The sequence below is a fragment of the Schistosoma mansoni genome (genome assembly GCF_000237925.1).
Source record: "Schistosoma mansoni, WGS project CABG00000000 data, chromosome 1 unplaced supercontig 0010, strain Puerto Rico, whole genome shotgun sequence".
In the NCBI taxonomy this organism is placed as follows: Eukaryota; Metazoa; Platyhelminthes; class Trematoda; order Strigeidida; family Schistosomatidae; genus Schistosoma; species Schistosoma mansoni.
In genome coordinates this window covers 2290721-2317539 of record NW_017385987.1, presented here as the reverse complement: position 1 = coordinate 2317539, position 26819 = coordinate 2290721, and the positions used below count along the sequence as shown (strand labels likewise).

Genomic DNA, 26819 nt, shown 5'->3' with positions numbered 1-26819 from the left:
TTAATCATATACATGATGATGAATAGAATGATGATTATTTGAATGAGTTCTATCTTTTTTAAATGCTAAATATTTTGTTTTTAATTGTATTGTATTATCATTTATATTGGATGAAGTAAATTGATGATAATAATTAGATGTACTAGTTGATAATGTTGGATAATTTGATTTTCTACGTGCTGCTGGTGCACATATAACATTAATTGGTTTAGACATTTCACTTACTATTTTATGACATTCATCACCACTTTCTAAATGACAAATACATTTACATGTTGATGGTTGATGACCTAAAAGAAATAAATAGTAAAATAAATATCTTAAGTATTTATTTCATATAGAATTTTTGATTTGTGTAATATTATCTACGCAAGATGCTTAGGATCCGTTGACCAGACACTATCAGCAACAACCTACTGTGTGAGACAACAAACTAGATTCCAGTGGAGGAAGAAATCAGGAAGAAGCATTGGAAGTGGATAGGATATACATTGAGGAAATCACCCAACTGAAACACAAGACAAGCCCACACATGGAATCGTGAAGGTCAAAGGAGAAGAGGAAGAACAAAGAACACATTACAACGAGAAATGGAGACAGACATGAGAAGAATGAACGAAAGTTGGATAGAACTAGAAAGGAAGGCCCAGGACAGAGTGGGTTGGAGAATGGTGGTCGTTGGCCTATACTTCATTGGGAGTAACAGGCGTAAGTACGTAAGTAAGTAATATGCATAGGAGAACATAATGAAATAGTAACTATGAATGAACTAATATTTCTACATTCTTGATGAGAAGTGAAACAATTACTTTTATCTAAAGTTTATTTCTAATTCACTACTATAGTGTAGGGACGATATAACAATTAAATAAGTGACATAGTTTCATAAAAAATATATCATAGTTACTGGTGGTATTTTAATCGATAGTTGAACTCATAAACATATTTTTAGTAAAGAATTACATGAATGAGTCTAATTCCTGTCTGAATATATAATAAGGGACTGAGGATAACTTAGAAAAAATATGGATGCTGCTTCGTTTAGATATGACTATTCAAATTTAAAGTACAAACATTCAGGCCATAATTGATATGTACATAGAAAACTTGATAAACGTTTAACATTATTCTTTAGCGTTTCACATGTTATTCCATTTGATTAGACAATTTTAGTGTTAGAGTCTCAAGAAATCAGTTTGTGTTGTCAAGGAGGAAACTAACGTAAAACCGGTAGTTTGACACTAACTGATGTTAGAGTGAGTTGTACTATTTAAATGATATTTTACGTTTGGTGAATATCTAAATTACTATTGTTTAATCACTGAAAAGTGACCAATGTAATATTCGTCTACCCTTCTAAATTCTGTCCAAATCCTATTACATAAGTGGCATTTTAGCAATTATTTCAGGTGACACGATATCACATGAACTTTATTGAAATGTTGGGTGGTTAGCGGTAATCAACAAGAAAACATGTTTGACTAAGGCTTCATGCTATTCGGCACTTGACCTGACTAGCTTTCTGATAATATCCTAATATGTGAAACTGGGTGATGCAGATTCGATTTCCCTAGAGTCAATCAGTTCTCTAAATATCACAGGAACAAGCTACTGCTAAGATTCAATTGATACAAAACCTAAATTAAGTAGGATTTTAAGTTACCTACTTCCGACCGCCTAACATCTACCATCCATATATTGCATTTAGTAAAACAACGAACAAGCTGCTGAAAAATGCTTGAGAATTCTTATGTTATCAATTTACTTACCAGGAGATGCAGCACATCGCAGTAAATGATATACAGGATCACCGAATTCCACTGAAATCAATCAATGAAAACCATACTTATGTATATTTAATAATACAATGGTATAAACGGATATGTTAACTACAGAAATGTGTTCATTAATTAACAGCTATTCATCGATAAACACTGATTAATATTCAGTCCTTTCTTATATAACTATCTACCATGATTGTTTTTTGTGTATATTATACTTTCTAATTTATTATTTCTTAAACAAGATTGCTTCAGATATTTCATTCTATTGTGATACATGGAAAAATATTACCCAATAACTAGTCATTGGTTTTCAAGATTATTTAGATAGAAATACTAGGCTATGGCGAACTGTCAGCAGAATTGATTACCTTAAGTGTTGTTCATCAGGGCTGTCCACTTTCTCCATTCTTATTCAAATTTGTCGTTAACATGCTTTTAGAAATAACATTTTCATCAACTGAATCTCCAAGAGTTGAACTTTTACCGGGAGACTCACTTGTTGACTTAGAATACGCCGATGACATACTTCTATTTGGTGAAGACGCTGACAAAATGCAGAGTCTTCTGACCACTATAAGCAACAATGCAGGGATGTTCAGGATGCGATTCTCCCCCTCGAAGTGTAAAATATTACTTCAGGATTAGGTTACATGGCACCTGAACTAATGATAGGGAGTGAAGTAGTTGAGCGTGTTGACTGCTTCACTTATCTTGGGAGTCTCATCAGCCCTTGTGGTCTGGTGTGCGACGAAATCTCAGCACGGATATAGAAGGCTCGTCTAGCTTTCGCCAACTTGCGTTATTTAAGGCGTAGGCGAGATATCCGTCTAGCAACAAAAGGACGGGTTTACTGTGCAGCAGTCCGTTCTGTCCTACTTTATGGAAGTGAAACATGGCCGATAAGAGTAGAGGATATCCGTAGGCTACTAGTGTTCGATCATAGGTGTCTTCGACGCATTGCTCGTATATCCTGGGACCACCGGGTAAGTAATGAAGATGTTAGGAAACGGGTACTAGGTAAGGATGGCAAATTGATTGATGAAGTAGTGAAACTTCACCAGTTGAGATGGCTGGGACATGTGCTACGTATGCCCAACCACCGACTGCCCCGACGTGCAATGCTTTATGGTGTAGGAGCAGGTTGGAAGAAAGCTAGGGGCGGCCAGACCAAAACATGGCATAAATCCATGAAGTCGCTGACAAGTGGACTGAGCCATGTTGGTAGGTGTAGGCTACCTGGTTGGAATTCGCGAGATGATAGCAACCGATGGTTAGAGACCTTGAATGACATGGCTCAAAATCGTTTGCAATGGAGTAGGTGCATCCACTCTTTGTGTTCTACCAAATTCTAATCTGAATTCTTCATGTCTTTATCTTTTCTCTCTTTCCAAATTTATTCCATTGTATTATACTCCTTCAATAACATCTTCAAACCCTTATCTTTCACATTAATGCTTATACTCTTACTACTTCTACCACTATGGGATTTGAATCGATAACTTCATCTCTGTGCTAATGTGGTATGGCAACTCGAACTGATGTACGTACGTACGAAGTTCTACGTTGTGACTGACTGACTGAGATAGAAATACTTGGTAAAATCATGACGTTTAGCGAGATAGAGTGAAAGCATTCACTATCCCGCCTCACGAGATTCCAACCCAGGACCTATCAGTCTCGCCCGCGAACGCTTAACTACTAGACCACTGAGTCGGTATCCAACGCTGTTAATGTCTAACTTCAGTCGTTTATCAGTGTCTTCAGTGAGTTGATATCTCACAACAAACTTGGGTTTGAATCTCTCGAGGCGGGATGGTGGATGAGAAGTCCCACAATAGGACGAAACGGCCGTCCGGTGCTTCTAGGTTTTCCATGGTGGTCTAGCTTTAATTGCCTCAACTATATAAAATTACTGAAATCTCCACAAAAACCCTTTCTGATGTGTAAATCTCCTTACAAAAATATATTGGGAAGTGTTAATGAATATTGAATAATACAAAAATATTTTCACATAGTATATGAACTTACTGCATTCATCTGACCTTTTCATTTGTTTTTTGAATAGCAACTCTTTCTGTTAAAATTATTAAAAAATTATAAAATAAAAATTAAATTTAAGTTACTTTTTTAAAATTTAGTATCTGGTGAAGAAATGTGAAAATTTGATGAGCAAACCATAATGGTTATACAATAAACTGAATTGTATGTTATATATATGATATCTTTTCAACAACTTGTGTCTGTTTAAGCTCTTCCCAATGTATTTCAGTAAACAAATTGGATGGTCATATAAATTACTTACTTACTTACGTACTTACGCCTGTTGCCCCTCGTCGAGGAGCATAGGCCGCTCACCAGCATTCTCCATCCAACTCTGTCCTGAGCCTTCCTTTCCAGTTCTTTCCAGTTGCTATTCATCCTTTTCATATCTGCTTCTATTTCCCGGCGTAGTGTGTTCTTTGGCCTTCCTCTTTTCCGCTTCCCTTCCGGATTCCAAGTTAGGAATCGCCTTATAATGCACATTGGTGATTTCCTTAATGTATGTCCGATCCACTTCCAACGTCTTTTCCTAATTTACTCTTCAGCTGGAAGCTGGTTTGTCCTCTCCCATAAAACGCTGTTGCTGATAGTATCCGGCCAATCGATGTTGAGTATTTTGCGTAGACAACTATTTATAAATACTTGTACCTTCTTGATGATGGTCGTAGTAGTTCTCCACGTTTCAGCTCCATACAGTAGGACTGTCTTTACGTTCGTATTAAAGATTCTGACTTTGAAATTGGTTGAGAGTTGTTTTGAGTTCCGTATGTTCTTCAATTGTAAAAATGCTGCCCTTGCTTTGCCAATCCTTGCCTTTACATCTGCATCCGATCCTCCTTGTTTATCAACGATGCTCCCCAGGTACTTGAATGTTTCCACCTCTTCCAGAGTTTCGCCATCAAGTGTGATTGGGTTGGTGTTCTCCGTGTTGCATTTGAGAATCTTGCGTCTTCCTTTGTGAATGTGGAGGCCTATCTATGCGGAGGCTGCTGCTACATTTGCTGTCTTCATCTGCATTTGTTCGTGTGTATGAGAGTGGAGGGCTAGGTCATCTGCGAAGTCCAAATAATCTAATTGATTCTGAGCTGTCCATTGTATTCTGTATTTCCCTTCAGATGTCGAATTCTTCATAATCCAATCAATCACTAGAAGGAAGAGGAATGGAGAGAGTAGACAGCCTTGTCTGACTCCAGTCCTCACTTGGAATGCATCTGTCAGCTGTCCTCCATGCACGACTTTGCACTGTAGTCCGTCGTATGAGTTCTGGATAATGTTGACAATCTTTTCAGGAACTCCATAGTGTCGAAGAAGTTTCCATAATGTTCTCCTGTCCACGCTGTCAAACGCCTTCTCATAGTCAATGAAGTTGACGTATAGTGATGAGTTCCACTCAACTGATTGTTCAACGATGATCCATAGTGTCGCATTCTGGTCTGTGCACGACCTATCCATACGGAATCCAGTCTGTTGATCCCTAAGTTTGGCGTCTACTGCGTCTTTCATCCGATTCAGCAGCACTCTGTTGAAAACGTTTCCTGGTACTGATAGCAAACTGATGCCTCTGTAATTTTCACATTTGCTCAGATCTCTCTTCTTTGGTATCTTGATGAGATATCCTTCTTTCCAATCCATTGGAACTTGTCCCTCTTCCCAAATCTTCTTGTATAGAAGGTAAAGCATGTTTGCAGTTATTTCAATGTCTGACTTCAGTGCTTCTGCTGGTATATTGTCAGGTCCTGCCGCCTTCCCACTTTTGATTTGTCTGATGGCCATCTTGACTTCTTCGATCGTTGGTGGAGTGACATTTATAGGAAGGTCAGTGTGTGCTGCTTCGATGTTCGGTGGGTTCAATGGGGCTGGTCTATTCAGCAGTTCCTCGAAGTATTCTACCCATCTTTTCCTCTGTTCTTGAATCTCAGTGATTGTCTTTCCTTCTTTGTCCTTGACTGGTCTCTCTGGTTTGCTATATCTTCCTGCCAATTTCTTCGTTGTATCATATAGTTGTCTCATATTCCCTTCTCTTGCAGCTTTTTCCGCCGTCATTGCTAGTTCTCCCATGTATTTCTGCTTGTCGACCTTAATGCTTTTCTTCACTTCCCTGTTTGCTTCTGCGTAGTCTGCTTGTGCTTTGACTTTCTCTGCTCGTGTTCGGCTGTTGTTAATTGCTAGTTTCTTGTTCTTCCTTTCTTGAATTTTGTCCAGGGTTCCCATAGAGATCCATTCTTTATGATGATGCTTTTTGCAACCCAGAACCTCTTGAAACGTTGAAGTTAGTGCTTCTTTTATCCCTTCCCAGTTGTCCTCCAAAGTATTTTCTTGTTCATTCAGTAGATCCTGTAGAGCTTGGAACCTGTTGTTGAGAGTTATCTTGAATTCGTGGAGCTTGTCAATATCTCGAAGGAAGGCTGTATTGAACCTTTGTAGTGCTGTTTGTCCAGTTGTCCAGTCTTTCTTTAGCTTCAGTCTCATCTTGGCCACAACCAGGTGGTGATCTGAAGCTATATCAGCTCCTCTCCGGGTTCTCACATCTTCCATTGATCTTCGGAATTTTTTGTTGATACAGATGTGATCTATCTGGTTCTCTGTGGTGTGGTCCGGTGAGGTCCATGTAGCTTCGTGTATGTGCTTGTGTGGGAATATTGTGCCGCCTATAACCAATTTGTTGAATGCACATAGGTTTGCAAGTCTCTCCCCATTTTCATTTCTCTCTCCTAATCCATGTCGTCCAATTACATCTTCATATCCTGTGTTGTCCACTCCAACTTTAGCATTTAGATCTCCCATCAGGATGGTGAAGTCCTTTCGTGAGCACTTCTCTATAATTGATTGCAGCCTTTCATAGAACTGATGTTTATCATCGTCGTTGCTATCATTGGTGGGTGCATAACATTGGATAACGTTCATTGTGATCTCTTGCTTCTTTGTTCTGAATGATGCTTTGATTATCCTGGGTCCATGAGATTCCCATCCCACAAGTGCATTTGGACAGAGTTAGAGCAACTCCCTGAGTGTGTGGAGCATTTTCCCCTTCGTGACCGGAGTACAGCAGCATCTCTCCTGTACCTAGCCTTTGTTATCCAGTTTGTGTCCAATGGGTTTCGCTGATTCCGAGTACTGCCAAGTTGTATCTCCTCATTTCCATTGCTATTTGGCTGGTCTTTCCTGTCTCCCACATTGTCCGGACGTTCCATGTACCTATAAAGAGTGTTGCTCTGGTTGTTAGAAGGTGCATCGGTCTCATGACTTCCGAAGAATTTCGGCTTTCATCATGAGACGTCATAATTATTCCTTCAACTCCCAGGGCAGAGTTTAAATGGTTTGAATTATTTTTTCTGGTTAGCGTTTTTTTAGCGAGTTAGCTTTTCTACGGGATGGGGTCGCTAACCCCATGCCCAACCCTCCTCCTTTACCCGGGCTTGGGACCGGCAGTAACTCTAGAAGAGCTACAGGCGGAGTTGGTCATATAAATGCTTAGTTTTAAATGTTTATTTAATAAACTGTTCGTACCAAAATCAATAAAATGTCTTATTATAGAAGGTAGCTAGTATTACAAAACTCGATAAAACAAAAAAAACATAGTTTCACAGTGTGAGGTTGTGGAAATCGCTTAATCATGAACCGATCAGTTTTACACCACCATTGTAAACCTGAAAGCACTGGACGGCCGTTTCATCCTAGCGTGAGACTCCTCAGCAGTGCACATCTACAATCCATTACGTGGGATTTGAAAACATTACCTCCAGTCTCGCACTAACACCTAATCTACGGACCACTGAGCCGTGTTCGTTTTTAACTTCAACCAGTCCATGATATTTCGTGACCATCTTTCATTGTCTTCGGTAGGTAACTGCCTAATACCCGACACAGTTGAACTCTATTAGTCACGAGTTCTTACTAGGACGTTGAGTATTACATCTCGAGGCTAGTCGCTAGTGATTAAATGATTATTTTCAGTGTGATATTGAGGTCCTGAGTGAGAGTATATGATTCAGGTGGTGAATTTTAATATTTTTGTATCTTTTGAATTGAATATCCTAAATGTAAAGCTTTTATAGTCATTTTAGATAATATTAACTCTTACTTTTATTAACGTAAGACAAATTTTACCGATTTCAATAATTCTCAATGTAAGAAACTTCAAAAAACAGGTATTTCCTATCTACAAAGAATCAAGGATTTATATTTATTCAAGATAAAATGTTAAAATTATCAATAAACTACATGAAAAGATGAATTACCTAGAATGACCACTTCATTTTGTATTTATCAGTTCGACTGCTTCTGTGGAGCAAGTTATATTGGTCGAAGTTCTAGGAATTTACATTTTCGTGCTTGCGAACACCTCCCAGCGTGGTTAAGCAAAGGTTTGGTGAAGAAAGTGAATAGCTCGATATTGACCCATTTAGTACAAACTGGTTATGGTGCCAGTATAAACCAATCCTTTTCAATTATTTATAGTGTCAGTAATTTTTTGCCAAAGCTTGTCAGGTTTAAAGTCCTTCAAACGTCTGAGGCAGTAGCCAGCAGGATGAAGAAACCGGAGCTATGCGTACAGAAAAAATATCTCCAACCCCCGCTCCTCCCCTAGCCAACCACAAGGCCATTTAATCAATAGTAATCTTAGCTATTCAATGACCTAATTTGACTATTGTACTTACGACCTTTCGTAGTCAAATGTAATTGTCTCTCTTATCTTTATTCGCAAATCTTTGTATTATTATTATTATTATTGGTTAAACATCATTATTAATCTCCCCTATACATGATTCGTTCACATCGCATTGATCCCTTCTTATTACGTCTTACTAATTTTTCACACAATTTAGTCATATGAACATGAACAATGTTTATATGTACTTAAAATTAGTTAAAATGGAAAGCAATAATACAAAGTATATTGGACATGACTTAATTTGTGATATTTAATACTTTTAGTTAAGAGTACCTTTACATTTTTCATAACTATTTCCTTAGTTTACCAATTGTTAGATGACCAGTTTTAGTTGTGGATAATTTTTGAAATTTTAAAAAAATATCGCGCTTAAAATGTCATCTTTTATTAAATATGATTTCTTCAGGCGTACTGTAGAAAAGGAAACATCAATGGGTTCAAGAATAGATTACAGAGTTAGGTATTTATTGACTTAATTAAATCACAGACAATTTATATGAAGTCTTAGATTATCTTAAGTTTAGTTGAAAACAAATGAATAAGAGAAAGCTTGAATTTGAAAAAAGAAAAGTTATTCTTCTCGTAATGGAAATTAATATGTTTATTTTGAGGATTATTCATGAAACTGTCGATAGTGCACAGAAATATAGTTAACTTTGTTATACATAGTCATATATATATAGTTACAAAATAAGTTATTTATTGTTTTGGTTATTACTCTTCTTGAATGAATGTAATGTATAAACGTTAATCTACGTATGATTTATTCATGTTACAATAGTTCTCATCTCGAAAAAAACCAAATGTTCAACACTATTTTGCTTTCATTTTTCAATTTATTCAAATCAGTCTACCTTTTCAGTTTTTTATTTGTTAATATTACAAGAAAATATAATACAGTCACGGGATGAACATGAACTCTGGAATACAGGTACATTCATCTGACGAGTACCAAATGGGACGAAACGCGCCATTTGCATTCCACTGCTAACCACCAACCATCTTTGCTTATAAAGCTTGTGACTTAAGGCAATATCGAGGCCGTGCGCAGAGAATGCACATACGCTAATAATAGACTGATGATTTACAGTCCTAAACATTGACGGGAAGATTCAAGTTAACAATACCAAGTGAATTACAGTTTTAATTTGTTTAGAATATTGTCAAATTTATAGATTATTATTAACATTCGATGGAAGAGAGATGGAAATAATCATAACATTTGATAACTTAATTTCAAGTAATTAAATATTGTACTATATACATGCTATGAATGAAGTACATATTATTTAGAAAAAAAACAATTTTCAATCATTATTGTCAAAGAGATGCACTTACCATAATTTTAGTAACCTACTGAACAAATGATATATGATGCTGTGTAATGTACTAAAAAGGCACACATTCATATACTACTTACAAATCTTAATATAAAATAATTTGTGTAAACTGGATAAGTGAAGTACAATACAGATAATGAGAAGTATGGCACTAAATTATCAACATTTAGTCCTGTGAATATATATATCCATCTATAAATTTTGTGAAGCAAATGTTTCATCTATTTAAATGATTTACATTAAGTATATCTTAGTTTATCCGCTTAATTAATATATTTGTAATAAAATGAAAAGTTATTAGTAAGGTAGCGTTTTAGAAGGAATGTCGGTTTAACTCTCCCCTATATATATATATATATATATATATATATATATATATATATGTTTAGTTCAGGGGGATTATTTAATGTTCTATCCACAATTTATCCACAATGAAAACGTTGTACTTTTCTAGCTTATAGAATACAAATGACGAACACAAAGCAAAATGTTTATTTGATTTACTGTGTAATGAGACAAAAATAGAAAATATACACAGTAATTTATTTTAGTTAAATATACTATAGTAACCATTATGATTATTATTTTCATCTGAATGAAAGTTTTGTTAATGTTACGTTAATAGTTGAAAGCATGAGTTAATTGAAGCTAGACCACCGTGGAAAACCTGGAAGCACTGGACCGCCGTTTCGTCTCATTGTGAGACTCCTCAACAGTGCGCATCTACGATCTCGCCTCGCGAGATTCGAACCCAGGACCTACTAATCTCCTAGTAATTATTTTGTTATACTACTGTGTAGATAAATGATATGTGTCTAGTTTTCTTGACTACTTTTCATTTAGTTTAAACAGGAGTCAGTATTTTTAAATACTTAAGACTAACGTGGCTTTATATCATGTGGTTCTAAGATCTGTATAGTTATCATAATAACGTCAGTATTATTTCCAATGATACCAGTTTAAGTATATTTTCTCTTTCGAGATTAAATTGTTATATGGTGGATGATGTCTGACGGTTAGCAATTCATGGATTTAGTTCGCTCTTATTTAAGATCATTTATTGTTCTTAAAGGATAATTAACAATAAATTTAGTACTAGTGGAAATTTGTTTTAGATGTAGACCATTACTCGAAATATCGCTAATATGTCATCATGTATGATTAATGTATCTAGGAATTTGATAATTCTCCAGGTTGATTGAAGATTTTATCGTAATATACCTAGAATTAGTTACAAACTAGTTCATAAAAATTTTTATACATATATACAGTTTTTCGTAAGATGGAAGGGTACTGAAAGTTCTCATACCATATATTTCAAATGAAGGCTACGTTAGACGTAAAATATGAACTACTTATAGTGTCATACCTGGTGAAACAAATTATTTTAGATTGTGAAAGATGTGTACCACAAGGTTGCTTGATAGTCAGATTGAAATAGGAAAGTAAATGATTAATAAATGAGAATGCATTTCATAAATTATAGCAACACTGTTTGATATTTTATTATCAACGGACGTAATAAATTATTACTATGTAAAAACTATAAGTTATATGGATTCTAATAAATTTGATGTTTTTTCAAGTATGATGGGTAGATTTCTTTCCAAGTAATCTGTAAGATATAGATGTTAAGTCAAACTCGATGAAGAATAATTTATGGATATCTATAAAAATCAAAGGAAAATGTCAAACAGACATAAAAAAGAAAACTCCGTATTCTTCATCCAAATGTTGTATCATGTCATAGAGTCAGTTTTGATACTTATTAATTGAACTGTCACTGTTAGAAGCTTTTATGAAATATAAGTATAGAAATGAATAAGCTATTCAGTATGTATTCAGGATAAATTAAGACACAGAAATCTGTTAATAACTGTCAGCATGAACCGATAAACTCATTTAGTAGGTTAATGAAGGATAAATGGTAACTAAAATAATAACACGTTTTCCTTCAGCTTCTACTGATATCATATCCGAAAATTCACTTCTCACAGAATATTCGCATGTTCATACATAAAGTGGTTTTACAGTAGTTTCATACATCTAACTTCTTTGATAAGTTTGAATAGCGCAAAACCAGTGAAATTTTTAGAACAAAGAAAAGAGAATTCATTTTCAAGCAAAGCATCTCATTAGTTATAAAACAGCCCAAATTTATAGAGAATGACAGAATCAGAACAAAAAGTTTGTCATATCACAGTTAATAAAATTTGGGAGATTATTCAAGGTTAAAAAAACCATCATCGGTTTCAGTCATTCATATCAGCTTCATAAAATAAAGTATGTATAATCTTAGTTTCTAATAGTAATATTCTTTATAACTGAAGTCCGTTTAGATCTAATGAAAAACCATGGAGTTAAATAAATCCAGTATGACACAACTTATGCATTTAATGGTATATAATTAAAGAATTGATATGGGATATCGTTTCAGTTTTGTTACTTGGACTAGACTTTCTGTTGTATCCACTAGGTAACAGATCCTATTTTGATAATCGAACAATGAAATACTATGATATTTACAATAATCTAAGTAATTTATCCAAACATGAATGCATGAAACATTGTTTTAAACTTAATTATGTTTATATAAGAACTTTTGTCTAAATTAGGGCGAATAGTTTCACAGTATTTGGGCACCGAGTTGATGTAAGACATTAAATAGGAATAAAATATTTGTAAAGTCTCAGCGAATGAATCTGAAATAAATCCAACGTTTCGTCTGGCAATCTGGTCCAAGCTTTTTCAAATTCATTCTCTGAGATTTTACAAATATATTATTCCTATTTAATGTCTTAATTATGTTATCATGTGAAATCATGATTATAAATGCAATATTACAAACAACCGGTCAAAATCTCAAATATTCATCATTACCTAACTATGAAAATTTTGATTTTTAAAATGGATAATTCATCATTAGATTGAAATATGAAAACCATTTTTGGTAGGCTTAATATATAATAAGATGAGACTGTCCTCGATTAGGACTCCTTTTATTTCACATTCCAAACCTCTTTATTCCTAGAAATTTTCGATTTATTAGCTAACAAAATATTTTGTATATCATCAAGTATTTTGGCTGTCAATATTGTTTCTGTATCCAGCAAGATTTCTCATCTATAATTTAATGTTGTGATGGTTCTGTATTTTGAAGATAGTTACTATGGTTACCTCTTGTTTAGTTATATATCATGAGCTCACTTTACTGATCAACCGTTTCTTTAACATATATTTCATCCAATGTCAGATTCTAAAAACATAAACTTTCTATGAAGGTGTTGTTTAAAGTTTATAGAAATCGAAAGGAAGACAGCTTGAGCATCATGTTTCCTCTGAGTCATCCAACATATTATTAATCGTACAAAAGCATACAACTATATAAATCTGAAAGTTAAATTAAATAGTACAGTTAATATAATTCAGGGTTTATTATTAAAACATCTATAAAGCCAGATACATAATTCACTGTATATTGTCGTAGAAACTGACAATGAATTAGTCAGCTTTGACATTTGAAATAATAAGTATCGAGTTCTTCTTGTGATAGACAGTGTGAATATAAGTAATAGTTAGTTAAGATGATAAAAACCTAAACGGTGTAGTTTAACTAGTAAAATATAAAGCTGATTATTATTTACATATAAAAATGAATATTTTGTACAACTGATATATTCTCAACATTGAAATTGATAGATATAGTATATATAAAGTTTTCACTCATTCGTTAAAAAATTTTGATTGAGATCATGAATTGATCAAGGTTTGACCATCATTGAAAACCTGGAGGCACTGGACGGTCGTTTCGTCCTTGTATCCAATACCTCAGCACTACGCATCCACGCATTCGCGCGCGAGACCGAAGGTCATACATTCAAATCCCGCGTGTGAGAACGTGAACACTCACTGCTGAGGAGTTTGTTGCTAGGACGAAACAACCGTCCAGTGCTTTCAGGTTTTCAATAGTGGTCTAACATTAATCGATTCATGATCTCACTCAAAACTCAACAATCTCCACAACTTTGTACGAAGAAAATATTTTCTCGTTTATCTCATGAATAAATGTTTAATAACAAATACTTGTCGCTACTACTTTTGATACTACTACTACTACTGTCATTTTACTTCGATAAAATTCGCGGTAAACGTTTTAGTATAATATACCATATTTTTTATAAAATAGTAGAACGAATTTAAATAATTAATCACAAAGTGCTGTACGTATTTATTTCATTTTATCATATAGAATAAAGGTGAATAACAGGAACAAGGTATATAGTTTGTGTATATATGCTAAATTTCTTTGTTTGCTTGTTTAACTAGTTGTGTAAAAATGTTGCATCCAATAGTGTGTGAACAAAAGACATTTAGATTGTGAACAAATGAAGAATCAATGTTATATATACAATTACTTCGTCAGTGATAAAAATAAACCTAATAGACTTTGATAGAAAAATATAAAAAACTAGGGCAATAACACATTTTAATATGCTTAGAATACATATAAATATATACATTTGGTTACATGTGAGAGAAAATGGAACTATAAAAAAAATCACTTTGAATAAACTTTATATTATATTGATGTGTGATGACATTATCAGAAGAGTTAAGAAAGTTTACATCCTTAATGGTTGCATTGTTCAAACTAGTATATTTATTAGGCAATATAGTGTTATATTAATCATGTTATGCATGAGATTAGCCAAACTGAGTTTTAGGAATGAAAAAAATCGGGGTATTCATCACACTGGACTAACTGTGTTGTCGCGCTCACAAGCTGCAAGTTAAATTAGTTCAGGAAAATTCACGAGTAAAATAGTTTAAAATATATAGAGATAACTAAGGATTTTTAGGCAAGAGATTTTTAACACGGTGATCACAACGAACGAAATAAGTACTTGTGTACTAATTTTGTGGTGTTGACTTAGATCTTTAGTAGGCATTAAAGATGGTATCTTGAAATTATATATATATATATATGTATATATATATAGAGAGAGAGAGAGAGGGAGAGAGAGAAAGCTCTGTAAATAAACCTCTACTGATTGGTAAGTTCAAAAACACTAAATTCATAAAGGGAATCCTCTGTAGGAAATACCAAATTTTGTTTGTCATTTATTTACCGGAAATACCGCTAACAACATATTGGTAAACTATTCTAAAAAAATACGTTCAACAGTATATATGTAGGCGGCCTGCTTAAACATCTGGGCTACCTGTTTCCCGTCATCTATATATTTCAACAAGTTATCTAATATTGTTTGTTTTAATACATCATTATGGCTATTAAGCACACAACCTATTCCGGTGCGTTTCTGAAAACTGTACAACCTTTCGCTGTAAAGGTTACAAAAGGCCTAATCAGAGATGTCGTGTTTGCTGGGAACATGCAGCAAAAAAGAATATACATTACTCATATGTCGATTGACTGAACTGCTGACATCCAACTAGCGATCACTGAATGTTTATCATCAGGAGCAACGAAGAAATAAGAAACGTAAATATGTTGAAATACTTTATGCTGAGAATTCGATTTTGTACCAAATAATATAATATTGAATAAAGCTAATAATAATAATAATAATAATAAAAGATTAAAAGAGTTTATCATGTTTAAAGTAATCCTTTTCTGTTCTTCACTTAAAGCTGTTTCGCCAAACCATAATTATAAGTGCACTATGATTTTGTCCTACATTCTTATTCATAATGTTTTACTACAATTAAGTTAACAATCAGGTAATTAACTCAAATATCTTAGGAAATGATAATTACATCTACTTAAACTATACTTATACCTTAACAGGTCAGTTTATAAAACGTCTACATTTACACATATTAGTTCGTTTTAAAGTAATATAGCCAAGTTTACTTTGAAGAAAGTTGAGGAATATCGGTAAAAGTCAACTCTATTGAACATTATTTCTTTTTATTAACATTAATATCTTGTTTTTTTGGTCTGTCAGTCAATGACGTTACTTTCAAGTTAGGCTATATTAAACATTTACAATTTTAATAATATGATTTGTGTTAATTTAGTAAACTACTATGAATATCATTTAGTGAGTAGTTTGGTTTATTTGATTTCTAACTTATTCAAATCATTAAAATATTTGTAGTTATTATTTATAAGTAGATTCTCTACCTAAAAAGTAATATATTAACAGATTTTAGTTAACTTCAAGATTGAAAGCATTACATTCATAATATCTTAGTTGTTGGAAATTATTTTATAAATTTTTTGATAGTAATATAATCTATTATGGTAATGAAAATATGATAAGTATAATAAATTTGTAAGCAAAGATGGAGAGTGGCTAGCAGTGGAATCCAGGACGCTAGTTTCGTCCTATTAGGGACTCGTCAGCTGAACGTACCTGCATCTCAGAGTTGATAATCACTCTGGGACGCGAACCCGGTACCTTTCGCTTCAAATGCCATCGCGTTATTTACTCAGCTACTGAGTCCTGATAGCCACTTACTTGTGCAATGAGGTGAAGTTTGAATTCACTTGGTATTGTTTGTTGGAATCTTCCCATTGATGTTTAGGACTGCAATTGATCAGTCTCTTATTGGCAATTTAGTCTTCCACTTGATCGAATTGTAATTGCATTATCATATCTCTCTCACCCTATCTGACCCATATTTATTCTGATCACAGATCTTAAATATTCACTTAACATATATACAGATTCAAGTTTACATTCTACATGAATCATATCAACATTAAGAATTTTATTCTATTTGGTTTGACACTCCTAAATTTACATACTTTAACCAATGTACTTTGCCTTTAACCTGGCCACTTTTGTCGGATTATTAATTTGGATTATATAATTGTAGAACCTGAAGAGAAAGCACATTCTTCATTCAAATATTACCCTTTTAAATATCTTATTATCAAAATGAACATTGTCTAGTTACAAAAAAAAATAGAAATAAAAATAGACCATTGCATAAATTATTGGTTGAAATTCTTTTACTGTTTAAATGTCTTCTGCATGTACAAAAAACGAGGTTTCTTTTATTATACAAAATTCTTTTACTGATTTGAAATGTTTAAATATATTGAATGGTAGGTAAGGAAAGTTCTTCATAAAAAATCTTATTACTTATGATTCTATATATATATATATCATGTGTTTTCAAAACCATCGTTTCAACTAAACAGACTTTGTTGGTTGAAGTATTTGAAGTTTAATGTGACTAATAGGTATTCGAGGATTATCGTCATAAGAAAGATTATAATTATAGACTAGTACTCTAATCTCGTGATGAAACGAATTTTTACAGTGCTTTTGTTGTTTTATAACTGTTCAAGAATATCCTTACATGGTTTTTTCAATAATCTTCCTTTCCTATGTGTATTATTTTGATTATGAAAGAAACAGTTTAGAAATACTGATTTGAATTATATAAATTTTGATATTTCCATGTTTACCAGTCCATTTTACATAAGAAATTTGATCATTAAACGCGTATTCTAAAACAATTAGAAGAATACGTGATACTTAATTACAAATTGTATGGTTAAATGACCAGTTTTTGTGGTTTAAGATAGTAATGAATACAAACGCACAATTTTTTGAGCTAGATGGAATAAGTACTATGTACGTTAAGCCATAAAAGCCAAAGCCAAATACTTAGTGTTTGGACAGAATGACTCTGAAAAGTGATTTGTAAAAAATAGATTTCATTGATTTTGTACATCATGACGATATTTACTATTAGCTGAAGTCGTCTAATGGCTAATGAAAAACCAGGGAACATTGAACTTGTGCTATACTTGGTTACCTTATAACTTACAGCGAATAGGAATATGTTGATCCATATTTATTAATTCACATATTTATTCAGTTAAATATATGGTATAACCATAATCGAATATGATGAAGCAGTAACTCAGTAGTAAAAGAAATTGATTTTCAGTCTCCAAGTAGCAGGTTTTAACCTCTCATCATCAACTTTGGTTTGAACTACCGGGTAGTTTTAGGAGCCCTCACACTTAAAGTCTTGCTTGATGTACGCCAATCTGTATCTGATAGATCAGCTGAGTCATCGTCTGTTATGAATGAACACAGAGTTTAGTCTGATTTCTCTTAATTAGTGACAGAGCTAACTTTGATGATATTATATTCATTTTCATTTGTTAATCTAAATTATAATGATCATAGTGCAACTCTATAGAGAGAAGTCGGTCAATACTTAAGTGAAGATAAACTTGGCGATGTTTTCTACCCAACAATAAATCAACATAAATTAAAATCAGTACTCACGAAAAGAACAATCATCTATAGGTGTCACAAGTTGTATTAATAAGTACAAATGATCCCAGCACCATGATGACTGAACGTAAACAATACGAATTACATTTATTTAACTTCTGATTATTTAAAAGCTAAAGAAGTATCATAACAAGAAAATTCAACTGACCATTAATGAAGCATAATTAAGTAAAAATTATTTTCATATAAACACTGAGTTAAAAGAGTGTCTCTCGAACTTTAACTGTAAATAATTATTAGATTGTAAAGATAAATTCTTCTGATATACTCTTCATCATAATGAAATTAAAATGGAATAATAGTTACATAATCTAAGTTCTTTGATCAAAAATAAAATCAATCAAGAAATAAAATTTGAACTATGTAAAAGGATGAATCAGAAGCTGAAACTATATTTAATCAATCAGAAAATTTAAAATTTTGATGCCTAATTAAAGTGTTTCATATGAATGATATTTGTTAACAAATAGATCAAGCATCATGCAACATAACTAGATACGATCCGTTCAATAATTTGTAATTATTCTTGAGAACAAAAACTTTAAATGAAACGCAACTAGTCATTGCAGATAATGAGAGTTCCGGATTAAATTTTAAGTTGCTCTTACTAGTACATATTTTTGCGAAGTTGTTAAACACGTCTATTCAATATGCATACGTATATTGTTTGAAGATTTATAAACATGGTATGGTATTTTCGTTCAAATCTTTAGCAGTGAGACTATAATTTATGGACGAACCAATCAGATTTACGATAACAGATCTTGAATCTCGGTGCGAAATTCTTCAATTATTTGGCTAAATAGCACTTTGGCATTTTAAATGAACTTAGTTCGTGATGAAAACCCCTAATCTAATTCCTAACCCTAATCATCAGCAATAAACCGTAATCCTTATCCTTTACATAGGTTTAAAATCCTGATTTAGCCGTAATAAGTAGATAGACATTCTTAAGTCCACTTTAGAGTTGCTCAACTGTCTTTCATAAATTATAGTCTCACCTCTTTAGCTGTAATATAAATCCACGTGACAAAAGTCAATGTAATTTATCAAATGAAATTTAGTTTATCCAGAATAAACAACTTAATATACATAGATTTATTTGTATTTTATGTTCACTATGAATAATAATCGGATACCGTCTCAGTGGTCTATCGGTTAAGTGCTTTGGTGCGAGACTGATAGGTTCTGGGTTGAAATCTGGCGAGGCGAGATCGTGGGCACGCACTGCTGAGGAGTCCCACAATAGGACGAAACGACTGTCTAGTGCTTCCAGGTTTTCCATAGTGGTCTAGCTTCAATTGACTCACGCTTTCAACTATGAAAATACTGAAATCTCCACAAAACTTCTTCTGATAATTGTATAGTTCAATCCATGAAATAATTTGAAAGTTATTCATTTATTAGTTACATTCAATTATCTACAACTTTATCATGTTTTTTTATTCTAAAAAAGTTTATGCACAAATGGTATCCATTCCTTTGTTTAATAAAAATTTCAAGATACAAATAATCAACTTTCTATTTACTATTTCTATCATTCTAATTTAAATTAACATGAAGCAATTAGTCCCTTTGATAAATTTCGATGATGTAATAATAATAATAATAATAATCGAAACAGGCCATAAGATTGATCTTGATTCGGCTTTTGTGGTGTTGTATAAAAGTGTAAAAGGGCGTATACTAAGGTTTATTGAAGCATCAGCCAGAAGAAAATTCGAACCCTCCTTTGTGTATTCAAAAACAGTTTGTTCTCTCCTTAAACCTACCCTGGTAATATATGCTTATTAACAAGAGTGATTAGGTGTCAATTTGTTTTCACATTATTTTTACCATTATTATCCCTGTCTATTCTTACCCACCAGTTGTAGTCTAGTTGACCTTTTATTTTTATATATAAATGTTTCTAACAAGTATATGTGCGATCAGATTGTTCGAAATGTATTGCACTAATATAGCACATAGTTCTGATAATCTTCGTCTTCTTATTACATTATCGAAATTAAATTAACATCATCAAAATCAATAATTTAAGTAAAAATAAATTTAAAGAAAAACAGAGAATACAAAGGAGAATCATTTAATAGTTCATTTGACCAGCTGTTCAATATGTATTTATCTATGTAAGCAAATAAAGAAATGTTTGAAAATCGTGCCAAAATCTTTTTGTTTTAAACTTTCTTCCATAATTGGCTATATTTGTATATTTATATGTATATGTAGTATTGTGAAAACATTACAACATGTCGTCAAGTGTAACACCATGTTTTAATCTTATTATGGGCACAATTAATGCATAGAAATGTATTACAGGCTTTTTTTTAAAAAAAGAAACACATTCATTTCTCTTACTATCTTTTTCTTTTTTAATTGAAATAAAAGAAGTTTGATTTTATTTATATTAATGAATTTTGAATAGGGAATAACAATTGAAGAATATCGATAATGTAATAAGAAGACGAAGATTATCAGAACTATGTGCTATATTAGTGCAATACATTTCGAACAATCTGATCGCACATATACTTGTTAGAAACATTTATATATAAAAATAAAAGGTCAACTAGACTACAACTGGTGGGTAAGAATAGACAGGGATAATAATGATAAAAATAATGTGAAAACAAATTGACACCTAATCACTCTTGTTAATAAGCTAATATTACCAGGGTAGGTTTAAGGAGAGAACAAACTGTTTTTGAATACACAAAGGAGGGTTCGAATTTTCTTCTGGCTGATGCTTCAATAAACCTTAGTTTACACCCTTTTACCTTTTCATACAACACCACAAAAGCCGAATCAAGATCAATCTTATGGCCTGTTTCGATCACGCGTTTGGCAATAGATAAAAGTACGATTAAAAAAACAACAGTAATTCTAATATGCACAATTAATAAGTTTTAAATGATTGATGAATGTGATAATGACTTTTGCCCAATGAAATTATCGTTGAACATATTCTAAAGCTACTAATTAGTAACAAACGATGGGTTTTATTGAAATTAGTTAGATCTTGATTAGATTCAAAAGTGTACATCTCCATAGTTTGAAAGTAAATTGAAGCCCATTGGTTAGTGTGTGTTTAAAGTATTATATGAATAGTAGTTCATGAAATTGTTACACAAAATCTCTTTATTTGACCACGTACCGTGATATGCAATATTTGAAACTTTGATTATCGTTTGTTTATTTTTTTTGTTTCTTAATGATACACTATCCCTCTATTTACCTACAAATTATAGTTTCAAGTAGATAAATTATTGATAAATACGATTGTGTATGTCATTTAAATGGGAAAATTGAAAATCAAAATTTTCTTCTGAAATCGTGTTTATCTCTTCTACAAAAGGGTTACTATCTTTAAATTCTTACAGCTCATGTAATTGTCTTTACGCTAAATGTTATTTTGGTAAATAATAAATATCGGTATCGATTTTTGTTTTTATGAATATTTCAGCACGCGAGACTGAAGGTCATGAGTTCGAATCCCACAAGCTGGATCATAGATTCTCACTGCTGAGGAGTCCCATAATAGGACGAAACGACCGTCCAGTGCTTCTAGGTTTTCAATGATGGTCTAAAATCAATCGATTCATGATTTCAATCAAAAAATATATTTCAACACCATTAAATTTCTCATCTAATCATGACAGTTTTTTTATTATCAGTGTATTTAAGTATCATAATGATTATGGTCGTTATAATACATGCTCAAACAAATACTTCAACTGTTCATGATGGTTGTATTACATGTATACATAGATTTACACTATTCAAATAATAGAAGTGAGGAATGAATAATATGGTATTCTTGATTCTATAATATTCAACCTATTCATAATTAAAATGAATAGATGCATCAATTATTGTTAACATAACGAGCAATATAATAATCATTTCTTGAATGTATTTATGAAATCAATCCAATGAATGTCCTTTTAAATATTTAAAAAAATTATACTTTTGAAGTGATGAATGTAAATTTATACCTGATGTTTGAATTTGAAAGTATTAGCAAATTAGAGGGAAGAATAATTTCAAACTTGGAAAAATTGTTACACATTAATAATATTGATAAAGAGGAATTTAATAACAACCTATGGGTTCTCAGTATCCTCATTTATATGGACTACCTAAAATTCATAGATCAAACATTCCTTTCTGATAATCTTTGTCTTCTTATTACACTGTCGAAAGATACATTTGAAGATCTATGAAATATTCATGATAACTGGTTCAATAATCTTTACTTTTGTTGGGATGATCTAGAAAATGTCTTGCAATAGACATGATAAGCTCAGGAAACATTAAGAAGCATTTTATCCAGTCAGCGTTTGATTATAAGTTTCGCTAAAAACATCACGAAAGTGAAAAGTCACATGTAGAGTTTCTGATTGGCTGATTAATACACTGCTACTATGCTTAGTAGTATTCTAGATTTTTCAGGAAAACCCAGGGACTTCTAAAATACTATAAAAACCCTATATTTTCTGTACATCAATGAACCTTTGGAGTAAAGTGCTTCTCGTATATTTTGCGCCTTTTCTCTCGTGTTCAAGTCGCTGTGTAGTTCTAGCTTGTGGGTTAGGAGACTAGCTTAGGATCCGAGTATAGCGTTCAATCAGCAAGACTTATCAACTTTCAAATTGTTAAACCGTAAAATTATGTATTATTGTTATATTATTTTATTTAAATAAAATCAGTAAGAAGCGTTACAACAATGTGCTAATAAGAGTTTATACCTAGTTTCCTGGGTAGATTTTAAGTAAAAAAATTTTTTGTGCAAGTATACTGTTTCATAAGTCATCTTTAAGATATTTGAATCTTTCAAAATCCCCTGAAATTGTGATTTTATCAATGAGCCTTGAGTTTATTGTTTATTTTTCAACTTATTTTACTGTTGCAAATTCAAGAAAATAGAGAATTAAAATACAACATAAATCTCTTAATGAAGAAGTAAACTGAATAAGGTCTCAAAGAGAACTAACGAAATGTTTGATTTAATTCATGAAAAGCAGTCCCCTCTCAGATGTATGTTTTGTAGATCTTAATGAGAATAGTGTTTCCTCTTAAATAAAAAAATCTAAAGTTGACATAAGGGAAATGATGAAATAGTATGAGTATCTGTGATTTTATAGCGCACATATTTTTCTTTGTACAATATATGTGTCCAGAACTAAACATTTTCGGGTATTCTTTCGTTCATTTAATGGGTGACTGTTGAATATTAGAAAGTAATTTTCATTAAGGATTTCAGTTCAAGTTCTAACTTTCACGTTATTTTCCTTTTCATACGACAGTTTGGGAAGTACTACAGTGGTGTGTTCATAGAAACCATGTGTAGATAGCTTCACTTGACTGAAATCGAATTCCCAATGGGAATGGTACTCTTATATGCAGCATCCACTCATTAAATGAACGGAAAAACAAGCTAGATATTGCACATATATTACATATAAATAACGCATGAAATACGCATGAACAAACTCAAACAAGAACTGTTCACTTACACATATGAATGAACTTAACAAATAGTCATGAAATCATATCAAGAATTGTGTTACATATAACAGATTTTTTTTCATTTCTGTGTTTGGAGGAAGTCTATTTAAACCTGATGCATCAATTTATTTATCTCTGTAAATCCTTAATTTATGACGTTTTGCTTTACCCAAATATCAATCAAATATTCTTTTTAGTAAGCAAAGATGGATAGTGGCCAGCTGTGGAATCCAGGACGCGCATTTCGTTCTATTTGGGACCCGTCAGCTGGATGTACCTGCATCTCAGAGTTGTTCATTCCGAGGCTCGAACCTAATACCATTCGTTCCATATAATCATTTATTTGACCTCATAAACTCAAATATGATAATGAACTAATTTCGCAAAAGTTAATAATTAGAATATAATCTTGAAGAAATTGGTGTTAATATGTGTGAATGAAGAATATTCTTTTAAATAATTTCTCATCAGGTTCTACAATTATAAATCCAAATTAATAAACCATCAAAAATTGGCCACGTTTAAGGCAGAGTACTGTAACATGTGAATCAAGGATTGTTTGTGATATAAAATGAAATCAAATCGTTAACGTTCGAGTGAAGTGTTAACTTGAATTAGTTTATACCTGAAATGAAACTGTGAGATAAATGATCAGAATAAATATTGGTCAACATGGGGTAAAAAAGGATAATCATGTAATTAAAGATCTACTATATCTGACCTAATTATCAGATTCGTACATATTACGTAATTTTTGTCTCGTAATTCTATTGTTCTCACTCACCCAATGTCAACCATATTTATTCTGATCATTTATCTCACAATTTCATTTCAGGTATAAACTAATTCAAGTTAACACTTCATATTAGTCATTCCAACATTAACGATTCGATTTTATTTTATATGACAAACAACACACCTTGATTCACATGTTACAGTTTCTGAAATGATGTACACTGCCTTGAACTTGGCCAATTTTTTACTATGCATTATTAATTTGGATTTATAATTGTAGGGATTGATGAGAAATTATTAAAATGAATATTCTTCTTCTTTCATATAATTGTGTTTTAATATAATGAGAGTTTTTCAGCGGTTAATATAATTACAAAATATAATTTCAATGGATTTTCTTTTTCTTAATCAAAATATGTAGGCTATTCAATGATAACCATGTTATACTGTTATAGGGGAAATAAAATATTAAATTATAAGTATAATCTTAATTTTATGTTAATAAATTAATAGTTCACTTGTGTAATTATGATATAATTGACTAAAATGAGACTGGAATTATCTATTTGTAAGTGTTTGAACCATCCCAACTTTGATGTCATGGACTGAATTGTGATGTTATTTTTTGACATGTATGTATTCTAAACAGATTACTTTGATATTGCTGTTACACTACAAGTGTTTAAGTAAACATGCATAAAGACTAGTAGTGAGATTCAGGACTCACATTTCGCCGTAGTTGGGACTAGTCGGCTAAACGTACTCGTGTAATTGCATCGTTATTCATATCGGGACTTCAACTCGTTACACTACCTAGTTACTACCTGGATTAAGCTAAGTGGATCACGCGATAGGCGTCCCAACTGTAAGGTATTAGTTCGAGTTTCAAAGTAAATATCAACGTTGGAATCCACCTGATGAGTAACAAATAAAATGAAAAGCGTGCCTTGGATGCTAATGACAACCACCATTCATGTTTAAAGTTTTGTTTAGTGATTTATGGCAACCAGTTTAGTTTCTATAATGTAGTGTGATGATAGTAAAACTAAACTTAATTTCAGTTTCATAATAAAGTAATTTAATTATTCGAGTATGTACGCAATAATAATGAATGATGATTAAGTTACAAATCTTTTAAAAAAGGTTCTATAGAAATAAAGTGAGTGAATCAAGTTGAAGATATCGTTTATTTATGATAATAAAAACAAATAGATTACTTTGATATACTTTCATCATTTGATACTAAACAAAACTTAAAACCATAATATAGTAAGCAGAGATGGATGGTAGCTAGCAATGGAATCCAGGACTCATGTTGTGTCCTATTTAGGACTCGTTGGCTGGATGTATCTGCATCCCAGAGTTGATGTTCATTCCGGGGCTCGAACCTAATACCGTTCGTTTCAAACGCCATCGCATTGTCCACTTATGTACTGAGTCCAGATAGCCACCAGCTTAAGAAATGGGGGAAGTTCGCCTCAATTTCGTATTGGATTTTCTGGTCTTACCGTTGACGCAGGCACATCTATCTGACGAGTACAACATGGGACGAAACGCGCGTTCTGGATTCCATTGTTAGTCACCATCCATCTCTGATTATAATGCTTTTGAATTAAGGCAATATCGAGGCAATCTGCATAGGATGTACATATACCAATAAGAGAATGATCAACTGCAGTTCTAAATGTTAATCAAAAGACTCAAACAACCATTACAAATATGAACTACTGACAATCGTTATTCACCGAAAGAAGTAATATTAGCAGATTTCAAAAATAAAATGTTTTACGTATAATACTTGGACCTACTTTTCCTTTCAATGTGCATAATGCTTCTTTCCAAAACTTCTTCTTTTTTTGATTTTCAACTGGAAGTTCTATCTTACCAGTGGCCATCTAGAAAAATTTAAAATTAAAAAGGTAAGCTTGTTAGAGAGTAATGAAGAATAGAAATATTGTAGCGAAAAATATCGGTTCATCTTGTTCCGGACCGTAGAACTAATACGTAAATCATTTGAAAAACTATTTTTCATGTATAGGACAAAGATATAGTTAGCACATCTTGAAATTTAACGCATTAATACACATGTATCATGAAAGAATGCGTTATGTCAACTTGTCCAAGTGAGTTATATATAATAGAAACGGTCTGATTTGTATAAGAACATACATTGTAACAAAAACAGCGGGTGGTTTAGTCGGAAAATGAATTCTTTATAATCGTGGAGTTTGTAATTTTTTTACTGTCACGACTTAGTTGCAAATCGACTAATTTAAAGTGCAAGATACTATTTATGCTTCTTATCCAGTAAATAGTCGTCAAAAGTAACTACCATTCAAAAACTTGAAACATATGTCTTGTTCGTTTCCATACTTTAAATCAAAATGACCGACTTTTTAGTGGAAGTCATTTATTTTCTACTTTGATTATGCGTAATTTTTAAGTATATTACCTG

The 26819-nt window shown here is 32.4% G+C and overlaps 1 protein-coding gene across 1 annotated transcript; it reads right to left on the bottom strand.

Annotated features, from left to right (window-relative positions):
• On the bottom strand, positions 1 to 26259 carry Smp_201140 (unnamed protein product; the record flags this gene model as incomplete). The annotated part of the gene is made up of 4 exons (XM_018791994.1): positions 1 to 290; positions 1770 to 1820; positions 3813 to 3858; positions 26173 to 26259. The coding sequence occupies 4 exons, from the start codon at positions 26257 to 26259 to the stop codon at positions 1 to 3; spliced, it is 474 nt and encodes a 157-aa protein (XP_018644899.1).
• Between the last annotated feature and the right edge of the window lie 560 nt (positions 26260 to 26819).